The sequence below is a fragment of the Lepidochelys kempii genome, chromosome 3 (assembly GCF_965140265.1).
Source record: "Lepidochelys kempii isolate rLepKem1 chromosome 3, rLepKem1.hap2, whole genome shotgun sequence".
NCBI classification, from domain to species: Eukaryota; Metazoa; Chordata; order Testudines; family Cheloniidae; genus Lepidochelys; species Lepidochelys kempii.
The window spans coordinates 41,944,897-41,962,690 of NC_133258.1; the positions used below are offsets into that span (position 1 = coordinate 41,944,897).

A 17,794-nucleotide genomic window follows, 5' to 3' on the forward strand; every position below is an offset into this window, starting at 1 on the left:
CCCAATGTCACCTCTTCAAATGAGCCAATCCCTTCTGCCTCAGGAAAAACCATCACTGTGATCATTTAATACTAAATTTGAGTATGTTTGTTTAGAAAACAGCAGAGACATTTCCGCATCCTCTCACCAAAATCACACACAAAAAAATCTCTATTTGCATTGGGCCAAATCCTGAAGTCAGTGGGAGATTTGATCTTACCCTGCAAGCACATAAGTCTCACTGCAATCAATAGGAGGCTGAGAGCATTCAGAAGATTACAGAAAGTACTCAGAATCTCAAAAGATCAAGCCCACCCAGTATTAGCTACATGTGATCTTTTAATCTGTGCAGTTTGATAAACCATTTTCACAGATCCCGACTGAACATTTTGATTTGGGACTTGATCTTGATCATGATAACAGATTATCTACAATACTCTGACTAATAAACAGCAGAGATGATGGAAATTATTACCAATACATGTTGGTTGAATTCCACTCCAAACACTATCTGCTTGACAGACTCTTCTTGAAGATCCTATCAGTATAAAAGGGGGTCGGCACTGAAAGAAGACTTCAGATCTGTAAGTGAAACTTTTCCCATTAAGACGCCCCTCAGCTGGAGTACCAGGATCTCCACAAAATGCAGCTATTGAAGAAAAAGAAAACAAAAAAGGGTATTTGAAGAACTGAACATACCTAACATTTAAAAGTAACATTCATTTCTGAAGGCACAAGTGAGCAGACGCTAGTCACTGCTAAATTTGAGTGCAAGCGTTCTACCATGTGATTATGCTCACAGATCAGGTACACAGATGTACAAATGGTAACATTTGTGCTCACAACTATTTGCCTCCATTGCGAGAAACTGCAGGCACAAGACTGCACTCACAAAATAGGCCACTTTAATTTAGGTGCCTGAATATGGATGTAGATGACTAGCTTTAGATACCAACTCTGAAAATACTGCCCTCATATTATTCTCAAAGTAGCCCAATTTTAGCATTTAATGGTGATCAGCACTAGACAAGAGTTCAGGTTGTGAGAATGTAGAAAAATGGACAGAATTTGGAGAGGCTGTCAAGGAAACATGAGCAGGATTTAAAGATGGTTTCTCAGTTGGGGGAGTGGGAAGAGAGAGAGAGACAGAAAGGGACAGAGAGGAATCAAAAAATATACTGATGCTATGAGCTTAAGGGTTGAGGAGCTTAATGATGAACCTGGAAATGGTAACAGAAAAGGAAGAAAAAAGGAAGATTTAGGATTAGATGGCTAAGGAGTTCATTTTAGCTATGTTGGTTTTCAGTTGGTGGCAGGACATCGAGTAAGGTTGACAGAAAGAGAGCTAGAGATATGAGTCCAAACAGAGAGTGAGAGATCATGGTGGAAATGCAAATCTCTGTGTAACAAGCAGAGAGTTGGTAAAGAGGTTGTTCAGGAATGAAGGTCTTGAATAGCCACAGTGGTCAGGGATGTCTATTTTACATTTTATCTGAAAGAAAAAATGCATGCACAGCAGTATACTGCTCCTAATTTCAACCTATGGCACTGATTCAGTACTGAGTCAGGGAAGAACTTCATTTGACAAATAAATAGCACCACCTAATTTCAGTTCCCAGGGTTGGTTTGTTTGTTTGTGTTTAGGAAGTTCATGTCCTATTCTGAATGAGCCTGACCATATTTAGCTTGTGAGAAATGAGGCAATCAGAGCTTGAGGTGGTTCAGCCACACACCATTATCTTCATACTTACGCAGACATTGTGGGATGTCTCCCCTCCATACACCTCGTCCTTCACATGAAAGAATAGCTGCATTGGATAACTGATAGCCCTCTGCACAATTGTAACTTACACTGGACCCCCAACGGTAATCTGATCCTTCTACTTTTCCATGAAGCACTTGTGGAGGTGGGCCACATGTGATAGCTATTGAAACAAAGAGAGAATATACAGATGTTATAGGATTTATACTAAATGTAATATTGTAGATAGTCATGCTTCTGTAATCAAAACTTATTGGGAACAGTTTTGCCCCAAGAGAGGATGCACATTTTGACTTTTCCATGGTACACACACATTAAATACACACATGTGCATGTTAAATTTTATCAACATTGAGAGTTACAAAGGAGGGAGACAAACATAGCAAAACAAACAACATACATGATCAATCAATAAAAAATTGAAATACAGTTAATTTTCTGTTACTATTAAAATTTTAGACCATTTTTCACCATCACTCTGCTTTGGGACAATAATTAAGGGAAAAATCTTAAGGATCTTTCTCTGATTTTACTCATATAAGATCCCTTTTTCTAAGTCATCTAAGGCTGTAGTCATTCACCTGATATTGACTTTACTGGTAATTATGTCGCTATAGCTCTATTCAACTCTTAAAATATAGGGGCTATGTGGGCTAGTGTTTTCCAGAGGATGCTCAAATTGATGGAAACTAAAACAAATTAAGTCTATTTTTAAAGAAAAGTATCTTTAAAAATATTGCTTCCTTCCACACACTATGCAAATATAAAGTGATTCAGCTGATGCCTCCAACACCATTATAAATAAAAATTTGGTCAGCCAATCACATAAACTAACATTTAATTATTAATGAGATCTTGTGCTGTACTTCTAAGAGGTTCAGCACAGAATTTGGAGCTCACATCCTGCCACCCCAATTCTGGGCTACTTCAGGGCTGGAGATGTTCATGACATAACTTATACAGGCCTGGGACCCTAAGTTATGGCAGCCTCCCCAGGCTATCCTATGGGCTGCAGTGGTGACCCAGAATCTGCACAGTACTGCATGCTATGACCCCTGACACACCTCTCCCACCTCCAGCCCTGTCCTTGTCATGCCCCTTACAACAGGGTTTGCAATAAGGTCCTCAGAAGGTAGCCTTTCAGCTGTCTTCCACAGTACTGTGCTGGAGAATCCTTTTCTTGCCACAAACTTGGCTTTGGGGGCAGGGTTAGGATGTCACTGTTAGTATTTTCAGCCTTCTGCTCTAATATTTAACACATATTGTTGTGGCTCTAATAAATTTCAAGTCAGTTCTCTGTCAGTCTCCTCATTACATCTTATGTAGGGCACAAATAACTACATGATTAAAATCTCTTATCTGACTGTCTCAGCAGTATATTAATGGTTTGCATCTTATCTATCTTAAAAGTGGTTATGCAAATTGTTCCCCTTCATAATTAATAATACAAATATTAATATTATATATAGTATCAGAACAGTCATTGCAAGCTACTTAAGTTACAAAACAAACCTTTGCAGACTGGTTTACTCTGGTTCCAAGTGCTGTCTTTCATACAACGTATAGTGGATGAACTGACAGGCTCCATCAAATATCCTGGGTTGCACTGATAGCTGACTGTCTTATTAAAGATAAAATCAGTTCCAAACTGCATACCATTTGCTATTCCACCTGGATCTCCACAGCTGATTACTAGTGAAGAAAGAGAATCTTACTTCACCACCTATATAAATAAAGCTTAAAAAAACTAAGTACACGTGAACACATTTGCTCATACACACAATGTCCCTTTTCTAGCATACACAAGCAGCAAAGCGACTTTGATCCAGCTGTTTTATCTGAAAACATTAAAAGGTAAACAAACATTTTTTATATTTTAAAAAGTACTAAATATCCTGGGCCAAATTCTTCACTGAGTAACAAGAAGTGAGCTGTAGCTCACGAAAGCTTATGCTCTAATAAATTGGTTAGTCTCTAAGGTGCCACAAGTCCTCCTTTTCTTTTTGCGAATACAGACTAACACGGCTGTTACTCTGAAACTTATATAAATGTAATGTAATGCAACTCCATTTGAGTCAATAGAGTTACTCTGCATTTACACCAGTGTAACTGAGGTCAGAATGTGCACCTTGTTTCTATTGTTTAGTGGAAAAAACACATATGACTGTGACCAAGTAGGCCTGGAAGGAAGTCTTCATGGGGTTCTGAAAGTTTTTATCGATCAGGTAAAGCCTGAACCTTCTCCCATTTATATCAATGGGGATTTTGAATGTCTTCAACAGGAACTGAATCAGGGCCTTAAAGTTGTTGCTGTTTTGTGACACACATTATATTCTCCTATTTGAGCTTCACAGAACTCCGGTCTCCTTATCAGCCTGACCATCAAAAAGGGATCAGATTTTCAAAAGAGCTTAAGTGACTTAGGAACACAAGTCCCATTTAGGCTCTTTTGAAAATTCCTGCAGTGCTGAAATTCTGCCCTGACTTTCACCTGTATAAGCACACTGAAATCAGTGGAGCTGCATAGGATGGAGGTGAAGGCAGAATTTAGCTCTACTTTCTGTCCCTAGGACTTTTTGTGAATCTTGGTACTCCATATTATGCTGCAGAACACTATGAAAGGCCCAAAACACTATAGAACAAATCCGGAAAAGTTCTGGACACCTAATCAACCCCTGTAGTTCCCACTGACGGGTCAGAATACACAAGCAGCTGAATGCCTTTCACTGTAATTGACTTCACTGGGCGTGAAAAGAACACAAACACCTCACAGGGTGTGCTCAGCACCCTGCAAAATTGACCTCAAAGTCAGTGGGAGTTATAAGTTCAGCACACATCAAAATTTGTACCTATCAATTTAATATTTAATATATATGTCTATGTATTGTATATTTCTATTAACAGTATACACCATTTATGTTAATGTGTACAATATATTCAAACATAATTGGTTTTAATTGTTTTTACTCTACTGTTCACTCCATCCTGAATGCCTTGTAGGTTCTCTCTTGAAGAAAAATGTCCACAAATCTGCTGTTTCAATTTACTTCACAATAGTTCTCTAGAAGTAATTTTCCAGAACGTCTTTGTAAACGATCAGGAAAAAACCTGTTTCTTTAGATACAAACCCTGTAAAATAAAGATCTGGGCCAGTATTCACTTTACAGTTGTTCTTAAACATATTTCACTAGTGTTGCTTTAAGATCTATAGTAAATACAGTACTTGTGGTTTAAAGTTCCTTTAGGGTTTAATCAAATATAATCTGTTTTGGATAGTCAAATAACTTCATTCTGAAATTTTCCTGTGACTTGACTAATAGATAAAAATGTTAACTCAAAGCAATTTTCACTAGTGTCATATGGGGTATTTCACTGTTACTTTCTTCTGAATAATTCTGCAGCTAAGATCCTCACAAACACTGTAAAAACCAAATCTGAACCATGTCCAGCACAAGTTTTAGAAACAGAACTAGACTATAAAGGCTAATTTTTCAGAGCAGTTTTTGCTTCAACTACCTGTTCCTAAATTCACAGAAAATCTTGAAAAAGCAACATAAGGACATAATTAAAAATGGCGATGTTTCAAAATATAATACTGAAATAATCAAACATGAAATAACCCAAGGTATCTAAACAATATGTATTTTTGCTACTGTGAGGAATAATATTTAATTTAACAGGCACTGGAATGAAAGCAATTTTCTGTATTCAAGCTACATAGAACATTTTCTAACTTCTGTAATATAACAGACAGAGCTATAGAAAGGTTCATAGATTCACAGAGGGGACTATCTGGTCTGACCTTCTGTATATCACAGGGGCCACAGGGGACTATCTGGTCTGACCTTCTGTATATCACAGGCCATTACATTTTAACTACTTACCCTGTATTGAGACTAATACTGTGTTTGACTAAAGCATATCTTAGATACTAAGAGTTTTCTACCGTTCTACCTTGTAGAGCTACTTTTTGGAAGTAATCATAACAAAAAATGAAAAAAGTCCAACATTTATTAATGAATGTGTGTGCATGTTACCCTCTGAGAAGTGTGCTTATTTAAAAGTAGGAGATAATGGTTTACCAAGTTAATAACATCCTACTCTCTTTTAATCCTATTGTGACAAAAAGTCAGTTATTGACCTGTGCAGTCTGGAGCAGTGCCAGTCCATGTCCCATTGGCTGTACAGTGTCGAGTAGTTAGCCCTGAAGTCTTGTAACCTTCCCAGCAGGCATAGATGACTGAGCTCGAGAATAATATCCCATCACTGTATATTATCATGCCATTGGCTGGGGTGCCAGGATTTCCACAAGATACAGCTATCAAGAAAAAAAAAAGAAAGTCAATGTACCCATTATAAATTACTTGTATGAAAAGCATAAGGCAATGCATTTTAATACCTTACAATTATTCTAAAAGCTGAGTATTTAATACATAAGGGGCTAAAATCTATTTTTTTCCTTTCAGGCTTACACCATCATTTTATTTGATTACCGGAGTTACGGATGGTAAATGTAAGTGAACAGATTTGTCTCTCTTACAGCACATGTTCAAAAAGTTACTGTACAAGATATGAAAATAAAATGAAAGAGAATCGAAATGACTTGAACTCTTGCCTATTGTATGTCTATCAGTATATGTCTGTGTTTGATGCCAGACTGGCGGAAGGAGAAGGAAATGTTGCTGTGGCAGGGGATATATAGCTTGGGAAATGGATTAGTAGATAGAAAACAGGTGAAGTGGTCAAAGGTGTATGATACATTAATTGCATTTCTGAAATTTAGCGTATATGGTATTCATAAAATTGTTTTTGGCTGTGGGGCTGGAGAAAGAAATGAGGAAGAGGGACAGCTCAAGACTGGCCTGTGATCCAGCCTTTTGATGTCCAATTACCTGGGTTCTATTCTGACCCTATCCCATTGGTCAAAGACAAAACATTTCCCTGAGCAGAGGAAGCAAATGCCTCAGGATTCTGCCACAGAACCACCATTTTAAAGGACTAAGATAAGAAAAACCTTCCTGCTAGACTAACTGCTAGTCAGGGCAGAGCCCTGCTGAGTAGCTCAGTTCTCCTGCATGCATACTGTCCCCAAACTCCTCCTGGAAGCTCCATCTATCATATCAGCCTCTGTAATAGGTGTGGCAACTTCTCAGACCATATGTAAGAATGCAGTCCTTTTTTCCTGAATCACTTAGTTCAAAAATTCTATATTAGATTCAGTATAATGATTGTTCAATCATGCTAGCAGGTGGGTCCAATTAACTCCGACCATATATAAATGGGATGGAAATGTCTGAAGGAAAAAGCAAAACAAAACAAACAAAAACCACAATCAATCAACCACCCAACAACTAATGACAGCTAAGGTCAGGGAGGAAGTTTAGGCTGAGGTTTGTGCTACGTTATTAATAGCTAAACCAAATCCTGGGAAGGGAGGTGAGATTGGACACTAAACTTGGGATTCTCTTTATTAGAAATTACATTGTTTTACAACTCTGTGACCACAACTCCTCAGACAGGGACTAGTCATGGTCAGCCTGATTTCAGCTAGTCTTAGGCAACCCACAACCAGCTAAAATGATGTCAAACATGATTTTTTGCTGTGTACAGTGACTACAATGTTCTGGTCAGCATCATGTTAGTTAATATGACTCTTCAATATCGTGTTGTAATTTGATATAATTTTCTAATTAAGACAAGCCCTCAAAGATGTTGTGATCTCTTGATAACAGGGTAGAAACTCTGCCTGTTCGCAAGTCTTAAAACTTTAAAGCTCCACCACCCTGTAGCTACCAATTGGAAGAAAGAACTTCCTGTTCCTTCTTTTTTTCCAGAGTTTCCTGACTGCTGTTCTATAGCACAGAGTCTTCACTATTCTATCCCAAAGTAATGCTGAACTTAAATTTTAGTTTGAAGAAGCCAGTCCTTGTAACGCTTTTTTACATTCTTCTAGTCTCTTAGCTCCGTTACAAATATACAAAGCCAGAATATATTAGAATGGGAATTCAGGCTCTTTTGTCATGAATATCCATAAATGTGTGTAAATACACTGGATCACAGAGTTACCCATATTTACATAAATAAAAGTTCCTTCTCCTAACATTACTGTTGACTGAATGCTTGTCAAAACCTGAGCCAAAGGGGGCATTAACATGGTGGTACTGTATTTTGTAAATATATTTTCAACCTAGTTTTTTCACAACTCTGATCAACTAAATTCTATCTTAAGGAATAAAGATGCTACACCCACTGAACTGGTAGCTGAGGACAGAACATGAACCAACATTGCTATATCATCCAACAAGTGTTCAATAAATATTTCTGTTATGTATTTGGGAGGGAGGCACAGATATAATATCATCATATGGTGAGGATAACACTCTTTCCATTCCACTAATATCTCTGGAAGATGTTAAACAAACTACTAAAGTTAGACACTTTTAAACTCAGCAAGTCCAGACAACTTGCATCCAAGACTTTTAAAAGAGCTGTCTCAGTGGCTCGGGGACTATTAATATTGATTTTCAATAAGTCTTGGAGCACTGGCGAAGCTAATGTTGTGCCAATTTTTAATAAGGGTAAATGACCTGGGTAATTATAGACTTGTCAGCCTGAGATTAATCTGTGGAAAAATAAGGGAACAAGTGATACTGGACTCAATTAATAAAGAATGAAAAGAAGCTAATATAATTAATGCAAATCAACATGGGTTTATGGAAAATAGATCCTGTCAAACTAATTTGATATCTTTTTCAGCTGAGATTACAAGTTTGGTTCATAATGGTAATAGCGTTGACATAACATACTTAGACTTCTGGAAGGCATTGGATTTGGTACCTTCTGACATTTTTTATTTAAAAAAAAAACCCTAGAACAAAGTAAAATTAACATGGCACACATTACATGGATTAAAATTGGCTAATTGAGAGATCTCAAGATGTAACTGAAAATGGGGAATCTTCATAGTGCAGGTCTGTTTCCAGTGGGGTCCCACAGGGATTTGTTCTTGGCCCTATGCTATTTAATATTTTTATCAATGACCTGAAAGAAAACATAAAATCTTCATTGATAAAATCTGCAGGTGGCACAAAAATTGGGAGAGTGGTAAATAAGGAGGAGGACAGGTCTCTGATACAGAGTAACCTGGATTACTTTGTATGATAGGCACAAACAAATAATATGTCTTTTAATATGACTAAATCTAAGTGTATACATCTAGGAATAAAGAACTGGGGCCATACTTACAGGAGAGTGGACTCTATCCTGGGAAGCAGTGACTCTGAGAAAGATTTGGCGTTGTGGTGGATAATCAGCCAAATATGAGCTCTCAGTGTGATGCTGGGGCCACAAGAGCTAGTGAAATCGTGGTTGCATAAACAGGGGACATTTGAGTAGGAGTAGAGAGGCTAATTTTACTTCTGTATTAGGCACTGGCACAACCACTGCTGGAATACTGTGCCCAGTTCTGGTACCCACAATTGAAGAAAGATGCTGATAAATTGGAGAAGGTTCAGAGAAGAGTCATGACAATGATTAAAGGACTAGAAAACGTGGCTTAGCATGATAGGCTAAAAGATCTCAATCCATTTAGCTTAATAAAGAAAAGGTTAATGGGTGACTTGGTTACAATATATAAGCATCAACATGGAGAAAAATATTTAAGAATGGGCTTTTCTATCTAGGAATTTCAGACTGGAAATAAGGTGTACATTTGTAATGATGAGAATAATTAACCACTGGGATAATTAACCAAGGGTCATGATGTATTTACTGACAATTTTTAAATCAAAATTAGACTTTTTTTTTAAAGTTGTGCTCTAGGAATTATTTTGGGGAAAGTCTATGAATTGTAGTATACAGAATATCAAACTAGACCAGGGATCGGCAACCTTTGACACGCAGCCCATCAGGGAAAGCTGCTGGCGGGCCGGGATGGTTTGTTCACCTGCAGCGTCCGGCCAATCCTAGCTCCCACTGGCCGCGGTTCACCGTTCCAGGCCAATGGGGGCTGCAGGAAACTGAAATCCAAGAGCTCTTTGATATTTCAGTGTGTATACACACACACACACACACACACACACAGATGAAAGAAGCTGCCTTCAATTTAGCAAACACTGTCTGTTTTGGCTATAGAATAATTCTATTGCCAGCTAAATTAATTAAGGCAGTGAATACAATACAGAGGAAGAATTCCAAAGACTATTCAACACTTCTTAAATTTGAGATTAGTCAGTCCTTTAGAAAACTGGCGGAATTCCAGTCTAACTGCTAAAAAAACAAATTACAGATAATGTTCAGGCACTGGCCAAAGTCCAAGACAGAGCTCCATTAAGAAAGCTTACACTCACCAACTAAACGTCTAAATGTTTAATGCAATTTATACAAGCATGGCATGGCTGCAGATGCATAATACTGGCAAAACAATAATTTGAGATTAATTAATTAATTGTAGAATAATCCTAGCATTATACATGCAACACTCATTTTACTTTCTACTTTTCCTCATATTAACTTCACTTCAGATAGATCTTTTCTGAAAATAATGACCACGTCTGCCCATTTGTGCTTACAATTACAGATTATAGGATTTTGTTAAACTAGAACATAATTGGATAATTAGAATAACTCAGTGTATTATCAATGTTTAGGATCATTTATAAATGTCTTTACTTGAATGAAGGTGTTTTGTTCATTTTTATGTATAAAATAGCTATAATTTTTGAAGCATAGAAAACAATTAAAACTTGAGATTTCCCAAGTGCGTAGGGATAACAGTAGAGGACATTAAGTGATCTACAATAGTGATAATGTGCAGTTTTGTCAATTTTGGCAATTATACTCTCAAGATTCAATTTTAGAGGTGCATTATCATTTTCAAGCCAGACAAACCTTCATACAGCAAATACCTTTGAACACCAAAACATTAGTCACATTTTCTTTTTACTAGCACTGTCCTTGCACATCGAAAATAGCTTTTGATTGGTTTAATTCAGGTAGTAAGGGAAGGGCCTATACTACGGATGTCAAGAGATCACCAAAACGTGTTAGCTTAGCATAATAAAGTTCTAGTCAAATCTTTGAGCAGGAGCACTGAAGGTGCTGTGGAAGAAGACTATAGGCTAATTAGCATAACATCTATCCTGGGCAAAATTATGGAATGGTTGAGTAAGGAATTAAATGATAGTTGCATAATTAATGCCAATCAATATGGTTTTATGGCAAATAGATCTTGTCAGATGAACTTGATATAATTTTTATAAGATCACAAGTTTGCTAGATATGATAGATTTTTACAAGGCACTTGACTAGTCCCATTTGAAAAACAAAAAGAGGTTCTTTCTGAGAGATAGTGTGGCAACTTGGATAAGATTTAGATGTGTCACATTAGAGACAATGTCTAGTTGTCTCTAGATCTAGATCTGTCTCTCTAGATCTAGTGCCAATTTGTGTGATCCCACAGTGGAATATGAGACCTTGTTTAATAATAAGGGCTGTGAAGGGTACAGAATTATTAATAGTCATTAGAAGTGAATCTAAAATGAATGGTCTCCTGGTTACTAGCACAGTGCACATTCTCATGTCTCAAGAATGTTTTGATGAGGAGGCAACTGTAGGATGATGATCAGGTTTTTTTCTGTGTCATTTGGGAAGTTGTAGCCCTATGAGAAATGATGCGCACGACACAAGGGTAGTGCATACACAGCGATACAGAATAGAATATTGACACCTCTTGTCAGCCTGCCAAAAAACAAACAACTATGCAAACCACAGATGGGAATGGCAGTTTTCAATAGTTTATATTTTGGCCAAATCTGAACTGATTTTCAAGTTTCCAGAAAACACACTTCAGTTGGCCCCAGGACCATTGCCCCCTCCAAATTTCAAAGTTCTACTGAAAATCATTGAAGAGCTAGGGCTCTTATTTTTTTTTCTTATAATAGAAAGTATTAAGCAACGTTAATATATGAGTCATTGCTGCTCACTCTACAAAATGAGAGAAAGACTGAAACAGTGAACAAATCTTATTGCAACAGCTTCTAAACTAACTGCACCATAACAAACAAACACCATTTTTCCAAGATTTGTCTACAGATTTAGCTAAAACAGAAATTGTAAGACTATTTGTAATAATCTTCTGTGTTATTGTAGTCTTGTTGGTCCCAGGATATGAGAGACCTTACCCACCTTGTCTCTCAAGTGCTGGTAATAATGCCATCTAGTGACTCCCACTGATATTACAACACAGAATTTCCAATAAGAAGTGCCTCAAAAAGTGAGTGAAAGCACTATTCCACAGCTGGATGGGTACCAATGGACAAAAACTGTATAAGAACTGTTAAATGTGGCACATAATAGATTAATTTATACACATTCCAAGGAAGCTATCATTTCATCTTGTACTTCTCTGATAACCATCAACTTTCATGGATGATCTCTTGTCAGAGTCTGGACTACATTCCCATTATCTTCCACATTCTTACTGCCTACTGCCTTCTGGTGATATCACTACCTCTGTGCTATGCACAATATATATCTTTCACATATGAGCTGGTTGCTATGGTTCCAGGAAATCTGCTGTGTTTGGGTCTGTAGGAAATAATATATGAAAATAATTTTGCAGCATATAAGTAAATATTGCCTCTTCAAACAGAGGACCAACGTTTACTGCAGTCACACCAGCTAGTTGCTGATCCATTGTAAATTGTGTATGGTTTCAATAATTTTAATATGCATTTTTTTACTTTTCTGTCAAAGTAATTTTGAACCTTTGTTCCCCTTAAAACATTTATCCTGTGCCTTTAAATGTTTGAGCACTCCCCAATCCTCAGCACAAAGCCTCACTTTCTTGTTAGTTTCTGTTTTGTTTCCAGAACAATGTCTCAATAACAGACAGCAGTGTTTCTATGAGCTCCCCTGTGTCTGTCTCTTTCTTTTCTCAGGTGGGCATGCGCATATTCCTGGAATACCAGCACTTTCAGGAAAGGTGTAGTCTGGCTTCTGCCTAAATGGCCCTACCCTCACCGGTGTGACCTTGCACACATCACAGTGCACAGGGAACTCCAATTTCAAAAGAATGCCACTCCACCCCTATCGGCATGACAGTCACAATGGTAGGGGTGGAGGGTTGCTCTTGAAAATAGAGTCTCCCATCCGATACTGGACAAAACCATTTGTGGTTTCGTTAAAGTACAGGACGAAGGGCAAACCAGCCAAAAAGAGAACGGTTCAATGTAAAACCAGATGAGTGACGTCCCTATTCTCTGCTGGGTCCAAATATAATATATGGGCAATGTGGATCTTCTATCCCATGAGTATACGGTGCTCCATTCCCAACCAAGAAGAAGCAAAAGTAACCACAAATTAATAAATAAATAAATAAATAGATAATAATAATGAAAAGAAAAGAAGTTCATCTACAAGCACGTGGTGGCAGACTGCTGCTGAATTTTGCTTTAGGTACAGGTGGAACCAGCCGGCTAGAGAAAGGGAAGTTGGACATTAAGGCCAGAACACAAGATGAGTTTTCTGATCTTGCTGTCTAGCTGCTAGAGACAGCAGTGACAATCCTGCAAGCAGCCATCTTGGCTGACCACATGCAAGCAGGCATACAGAGAGCGAGCGAGCCTGCACTAGGGAGCCTTGAGCCAGCAGAGGGAGCCTAAGTGCAGCCATAAAGGAAACATTTCTGTATTCTGAAGGATAAGTGCACAAAGAACAGAGAAAAATCAAGCACAAATAGTTCAAAACAAACAGAAAAGTTTCCTTATGGCAGCAGAGACATCCAGGGGAGTGCAAAGTCCAACAGGAGGGCAGAGATAGGGCAACTTTTGTGGCAAAGTTGGTGAATTCAACAAAAAACATGAATCATAGGTGGTGTACCTTGAACATTTTGAGCAATTTGTAGTTTGCATCTCCATTCCAGATGGACAAAGAGTTTCAACCTTGCTGACAGTGATGGGTCCAAAGGCATACAGATTGCTGTGTGGGCTATTGTCTCCAACTGTGACTAGAACTGCAATGTATGCCTCAGTTCCTGCAGCAATTCAGGAACATTTTTCTCTTATCCCATCGATTATAGCACAATCATGTCAGTTTCATCAGCGACATCAGACAAGAGGAGAGTCAGTAGCACAATTTGTGGCTGCTCTACAGAAGTTGTCAGAGCACTGTCAGTTTGGGCAAACATTAAGTGATGCCCTGGGTGATCAATTTGTCTCTGGGTTACACAACGATCAGATCCAGAACAGGTTAGATATACACCTGTAATGGATGGTCTAAACAACACTCAGTCCTGCCTTGAGTGCAGAGGACTGAACTAGATGTCCTATTGAGGGTCATTCCAATCCTGCAATAAAGGGTGGAATTTGGGAATGAATAATGTGGAAAAAGATAAGAGGACTAGTGACTCTGATGAAGACCTATACACTAAACATACTGGAAGCTGGAGTCAGAGATGGCATCTAAGTCACACAAGATCAAGGGAGTTCCCACAAGAATGGAGCTTGATACTGGAGCTGCTGTCTCACTGATTTCTGCATCTACCTCTCACCAGACTTGTCACAAGTTTCTGTGGAAGAAACAGCCACTCTTTTGAAGACTCATACCAGAGAAAAAATAATTCCAAAAGGAATAATCCAGGTGAAATATCAACTCAATTGACAGTCATTTTAACCTTGTATGTAATTGAGGGAAAGTAGCCACCCATATTTGTCAAATTTTGGATTGAGAAGCCCAAAGTGAATAGGGGAGAGATCAAGCTGCTCAAGAAAACACCTCACTTTTTTCAAGGAATACTGGAAAGACACTCCACGGTTTTTGAGAAAGAACTTGGACAGGTGAGCAACATATGCAGCTCACTGTTAAGTCTGACAGCCAGCCAAAATATTGCCAGCCCAGTGCCTTATGCTCTGAAGCCTCTTGTAGAAGCTGATTTGGCCTGTTTTATGAACATTGGACTCTTGTCACCAGTTTCATTTCCTCATCGTAATAGTGATCAAGAAGGATGGCTCTGTCTGAATTTGTGGTGATTTCAAAGTGACATTGAATCCAGCTTTATGTACAGACAAGTATACACTATCTTGTATTGAAAATTTGTTTGCTACTCTTAGTGCAGAACAGTCTTTCAGTAAATTGGACTTGTTTAATGCATACCTTTGAATGGAATTTGAACCAGCATCTTACAAATATCTCACAAGGAACATACAAAAAGGCTTGTTTTGTTACAACAGGTTGCCTTTTGGTATTACATTAGCACCTGCCCTGTTCCAGAAAACCATGGATGAGATTCTGAAGGGACCGTAAACAAAGTATGATTTTTCAAATCTTCAGTTGACTACCTTGGACAATTAATTGGTGCCCTGGGCTTAATTAAGTAAATGGCTCCACCAGAGAACATGTCACAGTTACATTCATTATTTTCAGAATTCAGAAGTTTCATACCTGTCTGTATGGTAGACATTTTACCTTGCTGACAGATAATCACCCATGACTTTCATTTTTTTGTACCAAAAAATGGAATTCCATCATTTGTGGGCATTGCTACTTTCAACTCACTCCTGTGCCATTCAATTCCATAAAGAGACTTGGCACAGCAAGGCTCATATACTGTCACACCTTCCATGTCCAAGCTTCCATCAACCCAAAGGAACTTCAGATGAACTGTTCTCTCTCAATTTGATGGATAGAATACCCATAACTAGCACAAACATCAAAAAAGATGATGTCCTAATGATGATGGGCTTTCTCTCGTGAAGGAAATGGTACTACAAGATACAGTGTTGATCGTAAGACTCCCCAGTTTACACAGTTCATCTCATGTAAACAGGTATTATCTGTGAATCACAGTTGGATCTTATGGGGAATGCGAGTAATCATTCCAAAATCACTACAATCTCAGGTTTTGGAAGCTCTTCATGAAAGTCATTTTGGCACTCTACAGATGAAGACCATAGCCCTGAGTCATGTCTGGTGGCCAGGGATCAACAGAGATATTGAGAGGAAGGTGAAGTCCTGTACTACATGTCATTAAATTTAGCATGATCCTGGCCCAGCTCATCTACACCCTTGGTCATGGCCTCAGAGTCCTTGAACATGTATTCACATGGACTTTGATGGACCAGTAGAAGGTTATATGTTTCTTTCATAGTCAGTGCCCATTTGAAATGGCCAGAAGTTTTCAGAATGACTTCTACGACAGCTACCAAGACCTCTGGACATCTTCATACCTTATTTAGCTAATTCGGCTTACCACTACAGTTGATGAATGACAATTGATCTCGATTCTGTTCTGAAGAATTTCAGAGGTTCCAGGCTTCAAATGGGATTCAGCACATAGATTCTGCTCCTTACCATCCTGCTACAAAAGGATTAGCTGAACAGTTTGTACAGACACTTAAACATGCCTTAAGAGATAAGTCTATTTTGAACCATAAAAAGAAATTGGACAATTTCTTGCTCTTCATGCTACAGGAACACACCAGATGTTACTACCCAGAAGTCACCTGCAACTCTTCTCTTGAACCAATCTTTGCATACCTGCTGGGATCTGCTATGTCCTGATGCTGCCACACATGTAGCCAATTCTGAAGCTATGCAAGTTGATCAACGGCATCAGATTCATCATTGTTCTTTTCAAGTAGGAGACTTAGTATGGACTTGCAACTATGGTTGTGGAATGAAATGGTACCTGGAGAACTTGTGAAATGCATGGGAGCTATTTTGTTCAGGGTAAAACTACCCAGTAGTGTTTTATAGAAATGGCATTTAGAACAGTTGCAGTCTCAATAGAACCGCAGACTGGAGATGTTCCAATAGAACATTCTATTCCTCCCATCTAACCTCCTCCTAATTTTGATTACCTTGTAGAAGAAACTTTGGTACCAGATCCAGTTTATTCGAGATCATATCCAGTTGATTCCTTTCCACTGACTGTTCCTGTTTTTCAGGACACCGTCACACCATCATCACCACATTATCCCAAGAGAGTGTGAAAACCAGTTGTGTCCCTGAACTTATAAATTGTTCAGTCAGCTATTCAGTTCTGCTATTATGGGGCCGAATAATCCCTTGCAATTTAAGAGTCTGTGGAAGTCCACCTGCAACTTTTAGTTAAGTAATATAGTGCTTTATGCTAGCCATATAAATGATAATGTATATATGTTTGCAAAGTTTTTTTTTAAGGAGGGTGGAAGAATGGGATGTCCTGTCCCTTTAAATGTTTGAGCACTCCCTCCTCCCCAGTGCAAAGCCTCATTTTCATGTTAGTCTGTTGCCAGAACAATAAACTCTCCACAGCAGACAGCTGTGTTTCTATCATCTCCCTCTATGTCTATGTATCTCCTTCTCTGATGGGTCCAAATAAAACAATTTTCATTACAAAGATGAGAAACGGTTATTTAAAACATTGTTTTTCATGAGGATGTATAATTTATGGATATTGTAAATACTTAAGTTGTGATTCTGCAAACACATAGACTCTTATTCTCAGTGATTCATTTAGTAGTCATTGAATTATTTTCTTTTTCTTCCACTGTTTTCCATATATCAATCCTTAAGAAAGTGAATGTTATATTCTTCACGGCCTTATAGAAATAGCATTTTTCAACTGGAAAAACTACTAGCTATTGATATAAACAGCTTGCTTGATCAAATTAGACTACAGAGAGACATTTAATTCGAAATATGCTTATTCAAATTAATAGAATGCATTTATACTTTTAAGAACAACATTCACACTATTTCATCACTTGTGAAAAGTGACATGTGAAAAGATGCTTGCTTGTCTGGTAAGGAAACAGAGCAGCCAGGTAAAAAGCTGAGCTGGCAATCCAATCAGTTAAACAACTGGGTCAGCAATCCAGTCATGTAAACAACTAAGTTAGCAAACTAATGGTAGTGCTAGGCAGAAAAAGTGTTTATGCAATATATAATGAATAACTTTGTAATAGTGTACTTAAAATGAGCACCTGAATATGGTGTCGCACTTGCATTTAACCCTATACTGTGCCCTATTTCAGTGGACTGATCACTCACTGAAGCAGCAGATAAACAACA

At 38.1% G+C, this 17,794-nt stretch overlaps 1 protein-coding gene across 4 annotated transcripts in view; it reads right to left on the reverse strand.

Annotated features, from left to right (window-relative positions):
- The window catches only part of CSMD1 (CUB and Sushi multiple domains 1), a 2,000,616-nt gene that overhangs the window by 40,632 nt on the left and 1,942,190 nt on the right, over positions 1-17,794 (reverse strand). For all 4 annotated transcript variants that reach the window (XM_073336216.1, XM_073336215.1, XM_073336217.1 and 1 more), the window contains exons 58-61: positions 5,883-6,059; positions 3,254-3,433; positions 1,731-1,904; positions 455-628 (exon numbers count right to left, since the gene is read on the reverse strand). In XM_073336216.1, the coding sequence (XP_073192317.1) occupies positions 455-628; positions 1,731-1,904; positions 3,254-3,433; positions 5,883-6,059 (705 nt within the window). The remainder of the gene's footprint in view (positions 1-454; positions 629-1,730; positions 1,905-3,253; positions 3,434-5,882; positions 6,060-17,794) is intronic.